The sequence below is a fragment of the Rhinolophus sinicus genome, chromosome 12 (assembly GCF_057876585.1).
Source record: "Rhinolophus sinicus isolate RSI-liver-muscle chromosome 12, RSI-T2T, whole genome shotgun sequence".
Lineage (NCBI taxonomy): Eukaryota > Metazoa > Chordata > Mammalia > Chiroptera > Rhinolophidae > Rhinolophus > Rhinolophus sinicus.
The window spans coordinates 42,820,340-42,829,633 of NC_142512.1; the positions used below are offsets into that span (position 1 = coordinate 42,820,340).

At 52.4% G+C, this 9,294-nt stretch overlaps 1 protein-coding gene across 1 annotated transcript; it reads left to right on the forward strand.

Moving 5' to 3' along the window:
* Positions 1-218: 218 nt before the first annotated feature.
* Positions 219-3,867, forward strand: LOC148756571 (lysozyme-like protein 6). Its single transcript, XM_088788999.1, has 4 exons — positions 219-572; positions 1,475-1,633; positions 2,560-2,638; positions 3,798-3,867. Exons 1-4 carry the CDS (start codon positions 434-436, stop codon positions 3,865-3,867), a joined length of 447 nt encoding a protein of 148 aa, XP_088645125.1. The 5' UTR covers positions 219-433.
* Positions 3,868-9,294: the final 5,427 nt, after the last annotated feature.

Sequence of the window (9,294 nt, forward strand, 5' to 3'; positions counted from 1 at the left end):
GTGCCTGATTCATGAAGCTGGTGGATGAGAAACTGAGGCATTTGCCCCGAGGAATCATACCTCGTTTAAGGAGAAAGAAACACACACACACACACACACACACACACACACACGGTAACAGAAATAGCCCCACTATTTGATTTCATGGCATTGACTGTTTTGAAGAATATAGGCCCATTATTTTATGGAAGTTCCTTCTGTCTGGCTTTGTCTGACGTTCCCTCAGGATTAGACACAGGTTACAAATCCCTGGCCAGAATACTACATAATAAATGAGAAGAAAGAGACTGGAAACAGCCAGGTGGGGAGCAGTGAGTGACTGACGACATTCGGCTGCTTTCTCCAGATTCCTCAGAGACTCGGAGAAGACCAGCAGGAAGTCTGTGACAACCAGAGAACCGCGGGCCCTCGGCTGCACTTTGCCCCTCCAAGGATGAGAAGGGCGCTACTCATCTCCTTGGTTGCCTGCCTCGTTACCATTCATCAGGCCAAGCTCATCAACCGCTGTGACCTGGCCAAGCTGCTGCACCAGGAGGACATGGACGGCTTTGAGGGGTACTCCCTGAGTGACTGTGAGAGCCGTTTCCTCACCACCCGCATCTCCTCCTGTCCTGGTCATGCCCTACGTGACCATCTTTCTTTCTCTCTCTGTCTCAAACAAGTTAAAAACCCAGCCCTCTCCAAGAAACCTTTCCCAGCATTCTACATTCATTTAACAGTTAATAAGTGGGCGCTTATGTACCAGGAACCGGTTCGGTGCTGGGGATATAAACAAAGCTTCTTTGCTTATAGTTTCACATTCTCCAGCACAGGTAATCAACACACTCACACAAAAATACAAGAATACTTTTATGACCTGGTGATGATAACTGCTAAGCAGAAGAATAAAGCAGGGGGGAGTGGTAGGCGACACTGTTCCAGAAGGGGAAGTAAGGAAGCCTCTCTGAGGAGGCGACATTGAGCGGCGCTGAATGAAGTAAAGGACCTGACCATCCAAGTGTCAAGGGGAAGAGCATTCCAGGCAGAGGAACAGCCAGTGCAAAGGCTTCGTTCTACTCCGTGGGCGGGATCTCTCCCTTTGGAGCAGGATGTGTGCACCCCTGTTTTACAGCGCTCTCTCCTTGGATCTCGCTTTGTGGGGTTTTTTAGGTCCACATCTTCATTCTTATACTATAGGCCCCTGAGCGCAGTATCTATGTTTGACCGGCTAAATATCCCTCACTGGGCTTTGCACAGTTCCTGGTATCCCGTAGGTGATTATTAAGTGCCAGAAGCATGGAGGGACAGATGGACAGATGAATAGTCAGACTGATGAGCAGCTGGATGGACCGCAGGTTGGGAGAAGGAGCCAAGGGGTGTTTCTAGCCCACGAGCCCATGTAGCCCCTTAGGCCTGGTCCTTCCTTTGGATTCCTCATCTCCCTTTCTCCTCCATCTCCCTCGGCTTCTAAACACCCTCCTCTCCCCGCTCTAAGGGCTGTGCTTGGCATTTGTGGAAAGCAACTTCAACATATCGAAGGTCAATGAAAACGCAGACGGCAGCTTTGACTATGGCATATTCCAGATCAACAGCCACTACTGGTGCACCGATCACCAGAGTCACTCGGAAAACATTTGCCACCTGGAATGTCAAGGTCTGGCCAGGGCCCGGGGGTGGGGGGGGGAAAGGGTAGGTGACAGAAGAGCAGGAGCCACTCTCAGAGCCTCTCTTCCCACTCACAGCCTGGGAACGCCCCCAGAGGGATGGCTCAAGGAATCAGGGACTTACTTCACCGAGCAGAGGCTTTGCCTAGTGGCCCTAGTGCGGGTCCCGTTAGGAGGTTCTGCAGTGTCCTTGAGCAGGATACAGAACGGCTCTGCACAGACAGCAGCCGTAGAGCAGTGGCAGCAGCCAGCGATAATTGAGAGCGTATTCTATTCTAAGCAGGTTCCAGGCATAGCTCATTCATCCAACTTTCCATGGAGGAGAAACTCTTAGGATCCCCACTTTACACATGAGCAAACTGAGGCTCGTAGAACCAGTGCTGAATGCCAGACTCGTGGCCCTGGAGGCTCAGCTCTAACCACTGAGTGGTACTGTCTTTGGCTAACGGTCTGACCAGGCCCAGTGCAAACTGCCCCCTCAGAGCTCCCCATGCAGGAGGCTGCACAGGTCCCGGACTCCGCCCCTCACCCCCTCGTGCGTGCGCACTCTGGTTAATGCCCCTGGCTCTGTACCTCATTAGGCAGGACTTGCCCTCATCTCTGCGCTGCCTATTTTGCCATTTCCTTTCCCTAGAAACTCCCGAGCAGTGGGTGAAGCACCACCTAATCTGGCCAGGAACTGCGGGAGTGAACAGGACCAAAGCTCAGGCGTCTTGCCCCTCCTGCCCCCGCCCTTGGGCACCCCTGACCTCCAGCAGCCATGCAGGGGACGTCTCCACGGGCCTGTGGGCACGAGATTGCCTAATGTGGAAGTACTCAGCCCTGGGTGGCACCTGCCTGGGCAGGGCAGCCAGTGTCCCCCAGTCTTTGGGACTGTCCTCTGTGCTCTCACAGGTATTCTCTTTCTCCTTTTCAGAACTGCTGGACCCCAGTCTTCTCTCAACCATCCGCTGTGCAAAAGCAATTGTATCTGGAACTGGGGGCATGAAAAACTGGTGAGGAAGACACTGTAGGACTAAGTTAGCAGATCCCCAAGAAGGACGTGATGACAGAGAAAGGGATAGTAGGCAAGGACTAGACCCTTTCTGCAGTCTAGGAAAGTGTGGGAGACTGACAGGGCTTGGAACTGTGACTTAGAAGACCCTGGGTCAGGTTCTTTCTCTGATATTGTATTAAACAGAACTCTTTTGGTTGCACTAATAAAACAACTTGAGCAGCTGAGGGAGAGGTATTCTGAGAGGACAGTGTCTGGCTGAGCCCACAAAAGGTGCAGCTGGGCCTCAGGAAAAGAATGGAACCCAGGCGGGAACGCGACAGCAAGCTTTCCCAGGCAGAATTCACTTTCTCTTGGTGCATTTGCTTCACTAGTCCCTCTGCAGACCAGCTTTCTCTGATCCACTGTCCTCAAGACAGACTATGGCTGCCCACGTTTATGCTCTAACATCCTAAGCAACTATGGAGACTGGCTAAGCTCAGTCCAACTAAGTGCCTGGGACACAGATCTGATTGGTTCAGCTCTGACCCCCATGTCCCCACTCAGTTCTATCACCTGTAGTTATGGGAGCAGTTAAAGCAATACAATCATGGCTGCCACTGGGTTCCTCTCTCCGTAACTGGCAGCAACATTTTATATAAAAGGTGTGTTGCTCATCATCTGGGCAGACACCCCAAAGCTGTCAGCTTTCCATCAGTGGACGTTGGGATGGTTACTTAACTTTTTGAGCTTCAAAGCGGACATATAAATAATATAAACAGCTGCCTCTGCCTGAGAATGTGAGGATGGAGGAAGTTAAGTGCCTCGCATACTCTAAAAACCCCGTGCAAAAGAAAGGACATGATGACTCTTAGGGCTGGAGGGAGAGTCCATAATTGTACCTGGGAGATAGACATATATATGGTAAGTGTCAGCCCTTCAGAGGGAGATAAGGATTTGAAAATGTGGAAACACACTGAATGGGGGAAGAGGGCAAACCCCACAGATAAGGGAAAGTTAAAGGAAGAATCAGAGGGGCCACAGGAAGACAGACGAGAGAGCTAGGAATGAAGTGGATGCTGGGCGTTGTTCTGCGTGGGAGACTCACTAAGAGCTGGGTCCCGTGTGTGCAAAAGCAGCTACTGAGTGGGAAGCAAGAACCAGTCTTTTTTCTCCCACAGGGTAGCATGGAAGATGCACTGTTCAGGCCGGCCACTGTCCTACTGGATGACAGGATGTCACCTGGGATGAGGCAGGGTGCAGGCCTGCTGTGAGGCATTTCAAAACTCCTCTTCTCCTTCGGAATTCTTTGTTTCCTTTTCTTCTTGCCTCCACTTTGTGTTAATTTCTTCCCTTCCCATTGACAAATAAAACTGACCAGAGCCTCAGGAATTAATGGTTTTCTGGGGATTCCTCCTTGTTCCCATCCAGGTCCAGGCTCCTGGTTCCTGAGTGTCATTTGCAAACCAAGAGGACCACAATGAAGATAATTCTATATTTTGGAATTATTAAAACATTCCTTGTGCAAAGAATGTGCTAATTTATTCATTATTAATTCCACATGTACCAGGGGTGCCAAAAACATGTATACACGTGACTTGTATTCATCTTTGGTTATCGGTATATATTGGGCATTCCAGTTTTAGTATAATTTTTTCCTTTCTTAAATGTGTATGCATTTTTTGGCACCCTCTGTATGTGAGCACCTAATACAGTAGGAGTGTGCTGGGTACTAGAAGAAGGAAGAGAAGACATAACTGTTATTCTTGAGGTGTTCCTAATCTAGGTGGAGAAGCAAAGACATACATGAATAATGGACACAGTCAATGAACAGATACATACATTGGATAGAGTGGATAATAACATCTGTACTTGTTGGTTAGAAACAGGATCAGGATCTGACTAGTTCCACCAAAGCCAACTATTTCGGAAGTAAAAGAAAACGCTCAGAAGTCGGTAATGGGTGGGGCTAAGGATGGGGAAATGGTGCTAGGTGCCAGTGATTTGGGGGGTGCTTTGGGAGAAAGGGCTAGAATCTAGGTGATAAAAAGACTTCTCTGGGTACGATCTGACTTGCCTGCAAGGTGCTGACGTGGAGAAGAACCTGCTTAAGGACAATGCAGAGGCAGAGAAGGGGCCATTGGACGAGTGTCCTGCACACAGCCACCATCAGCTGTGTCTGACTGAACTGGGGTGTTGTCTTAGCCCACTCGTGTCCCTACTTCTGAGCTTTCAGTTCTTCAGCTATAAAATGAGAGACTCGACTATTCGTGATGCCCAGACTTCTGAATTTCATAGACCAGTGAAATGTGGGCGGCAAAATGAAGACGGTGATAAGATTTCCAACTTTTTATTTTAAAGTCCAAGTAAGAATATTAATCAAAATATAACTGTGACCTTAAGTGTGATTATACTACAGCAATTGAAAACTATTATGCCTTTCAATTGGGGTGTTTTACCCAGCGCTCAGCATCTCATATATATCTTGTATGAAATATTTTGCTGAAATATTTTGTGCCAGACAATAAACAAGGACTGAAATCAAATAGATTATCAAAAGGGCTCGGAGGAAGCAAACTGGGTGCTAGTTACAGTATCTCAAGAAAATTACTTCACATGCTGGCTTGTAGATCCTAAGTGTCTTCCACACGTGTGCACATGGGGCAGACCTCTGAAAAGTGGCACTGCGGCTTTCCAGTTAATGGCTGTGATGAGGCAAGGTGGCATGATGGGCGTTTTTCCATGCTCTCCCAAAGGGCTCTTCACTTGGTTTCAGACCCTGTTTCCCAGAATGAATTGCTCACGTCTGAAACTCCTGTTACAGAAACTGTGGAGTCATCACTGATTCAGTAGTAGCCCCATTCTAACAGAATAGTGAATTAATAATCAGACATAGATACCGAGAATTTAGAGGAAATAGAACATGTTAGAACTAACTGTAAGGTGTTTCCCTCCTACCGCCCTAACTAGCGTTGGTTTTGTAGGTCAGCTACTTTTCCAGCTACTTTTCCTGGAAGCACTATGGCGAAGGGGAGGAAGAATGCCTCTCCGATTTCAGCTTTGAGGAGGAAGAGTTCAGATTACCGGAAGTGGACTAAAACTTCTGAATTTCCTGGGATGCCAGGCCCTGTGGCTTCCTGGGGAAGTTCTGCACCGCCCCCCCCCCCCCCAAACCCCTACGTCCTTGCACCGCCCCGTCCCCCACCCCTGAGGGCTGGAGTCCATGGCCACCCAGGTGTGCAGCCTAAATCCTGCCTCCGCTGAGGGGGGAGGGGACCCCAATGGGAGGTAGTTGTCGCCTGTGAAAAGGAACGCTCCGACCCTGGTGATTTTGGGAAAAGGACTCGCTCCAGTGCAGAGCCCATGACAGCCCCAGCCTAATAAAGGTGGCGACAATGAAGGGTGGGACTCCAGGTGAGGGCGGGGCGCGGGGCTGCTCAGGGCTCACAGGTCACAGGCTGTCAGAATGGTCCAGCTCCCGCTTGGAACCACACTGCCCTTGGTCGCTCGCTGCGCCCATGGACCTTCGACGTTCGCACGTCATGCCGTGGCTAAGCCTCGGCGCCCCAGCGCTCATCTTCACGTGGCAACTGCTGTGGCCGCTGGTCATGGCAGCTCAGCCTCTGGAGTTGGCCCTGGACCCTGTCCGGCTGACCTCCGATCCCCCAGCGCCAACCGAGCCCTGGTTTTTAAACTCCTCTGACCTCCCATCCACATCACCCCATGTGTTCACCACCCCTGCAGACCCGGGGAGCGTTCATTTCCTGGGTTCCTCTGCTGCAGCCCAGATGGTGGCTTCCCCTCAGGAGTTGACTGAGCCTGTGGTTCCTTTCCCGGATGCCGCTGGAAAGCTTCCCCCAGGGCCAGATCAGTTCGCGGCTGAACTTCAGGATCCCGAGGACAAGGTAACCCAGCATCACAGGCTCCCAGAGGTGGTTCCAAAGCGCAGCTGGGATCAGAATCAGGCCGTGACTCTGCCTCCTCCACTTGAGATTCAGACTGTAGGTCTAGATCAGGCTCACTACACACTTGAAATACCTGTTCCACCTCTAGGTAGTGCCAGTTCAAAGCCAGCAAAGCTTATTGTGTCACCCCCACACTGGAGCAAGATCTGGCTCAGTGCCATGCTTGCCAGAGTTGTTATTGGAACTCCAGGCCAACCTGCAAACACGCCTCAGCTCTAGAGCAGCTGCAGGATGATTATTTAGATCCCAGTATGGGTGGCATTGATCCTGAGGAGAAGCTACCTGTGGATTTCCGGGGGATGGGGCAGGGGTGGGGGTGGGGGTGGGGCAGATAAACCTCCTGAGCTCCCTGAGGAGACCACAGCTCAGCCTATAGAGGCCCCTGAGGAAGGGGAACCCTCTCCAACCCCTCAGGAGGCCACAGCAAAGCCTACAGAGGAGGCTGTAGCTCAACAGTTAGTGCAGCATGAGGGAAATATTCCATCTCCAAGTCAGAATGAAGCTCAGCTGTCATATTGGAGTCTGGTGGTTACCGTAACTCCAGAAATCACTAATGAGGTTGACATTTCTCCAACCCAGCAGGAGGCCTTGGCTCAGCCCTCAGAGCCCCCTGAGGAGATTAAAGCTTCCCCACTCCTGATGGAGGACGTGGCTCAGCCCTCAGAGCTCCCTGAGGAGATTAAAGCTTCCCCACTCCTGATGGAGGACGCGGCTCAGCCCTCAGAGCTCCCTGAGGAGATTGAAGCGTCCCCACTCCAGATGGAGGACGTGGCTCAGCCCTTAGAGCCCCCTGAGGAGATTGAAGCATCCCCACTCCAGACGGAGGAGGTGGCTCAGCCCTCAGAGCCCCCTGAGGAGATTGAAGCGTCCCCACTCCAGACGGAGGAGGTGGCTCAGCCCTCAGAGCCCCCTGAGGAGATTGAAGCATCCCCACTCCAGACGGAGGACGTGGCTCAGCCCTCAGAGCCCCCTGAGGAGATTGAAGCGTCCCCACTCCAGATCGAGGACGTGGCTCAGCCCTCAGAGCCCCCTGAGGAGATTGAAGCGTCCCCACTCCAGACGGAGGAGGTGGCTCAGCCCTCAGAGCTCCCTGAGAAGATTGAAGCGTCCCCACTCCAGATGGAGGACGTGGCTCAGCCCTCAGAGCCCCCTGAGGAGATTGAAGCATCCCCACTCCAGATGGAGGACGTGGCTCAGCCCTTAGAGCCCCCTGAGGAGATTGAAGCGTCCCCACTCCAGATGGAGGACGTGGCTCAGCCCTCAGAGCCCCCTGAGGAGATTGAAGCATCCCCACTCCAGATGGAGGACGTGGCTCAGCCCTTAGAGCCCCCTGAGGAGATTGAAGCATCCCCACTCCAGATGGAGGACGTGGCTCAGCCCTTAGAGCCCCCTGAGAAGATTGAAGCGTCCCCACTCCAGATGGAGGATGTGGCTCAGCCCTCAGAGCCCCCTGAGGAGATTGAAGCTACCCCATTCCAGATGGAGGCCCTGGTTCAGCCCTCAGAGCCCCCTGAGGAGATTGAAGCATCCCCACTCCAGACAGAGGACGTGGCTCAGCCCTCAGAGCCCCCTGAGGAGATTGAAGCATCCCCACTCCAGACGGAGGACGTGGCTCAGCCCTCAGAGCCCCCTGAGGAGATTAAAGCTTCCCCACTCCAGACGGAGGACGTGGTTCAGCCCTCAGAGCCCCCTGAGAAGATTGAAGTGTCCCCACTCCAGACGGAGGACGTGGCTCAGCCCTCAGAGCCCCCTGAGGAGTTTAAAGCTTCCCCGCTCCAGACGGAGGACGTGGTTCAGCCCTCAGAGCCCCCTGAGGAGATTGAAGCGTCCCCACTCCAGACGGAGGACATGGCTCAGCCCTCAGAGCCCCCTGAGGAGGTTCAACCTACTTCAATGCAGCAGGAGTCCCAAGCTCAGCCTGCACAGCCTCCAGAAGAGGTCGAAACTTCTTTTGTCCAGCAAGAGGCACCAACTCAAGCCCCCGAGTTCCCTACCATTCCAGTAAGTAATGACATTGTACCTGGACTTACAGGACTGTTTCCAGCTTATAAGACAAACTTGCCCAGTGTCACACTTAACTCTATGGGTGTGGAACTTACCATAACTCCAGAGCCTACTAAGGATGTTGACTCTTCCACAGTCCAGCAGGAGGCCCCACCTCAGCCTCCAGAGCCTTTTGGAGCTGAACCTTCTCCAACCCAGGAGGAAGCCTCAGCTCAGCCTCCAGAGCCCCCTAATGAGGCAGAGTCTTCTACAACCCAGCAGGAGACCCCAGCTCAGTTTCCAAGGAAGGCAGAAGCTTCGGCAACTCTGCAGGAAGAACCAGCTCAACCTCCAGAGCATGATGAACTGACAGTTTCAACTCCAGCTCAGCCTCCAGAATCCTCCCCGGGTGTCCTAGATCAACCTTCAGTGCATCCTGAGGTGACATTCTCCCCTCTAGGTGTGGGTGAAGCTCATCATCCAATATCGCCTATGGTCACAATGAGATCTGTGGATCTGGAGTTTTCCATAGCTCCCGAGCCCACTGAAGAGATCAAAACTCCTAGCCAGCAGGAGGCCCCTTCACAGGCCCCTGAGAAGACAAAATCATCTCCAGTCCAGGAGGGGGCCCCAGCTCTACCTCCAGAGCCCCTTAAGGAGGCAGAAGCTTCTCTGACACAACAGGGGGTCCAGGCTCAGCCTTCTGAGGCTCCACAACAGTCTCCAGAAC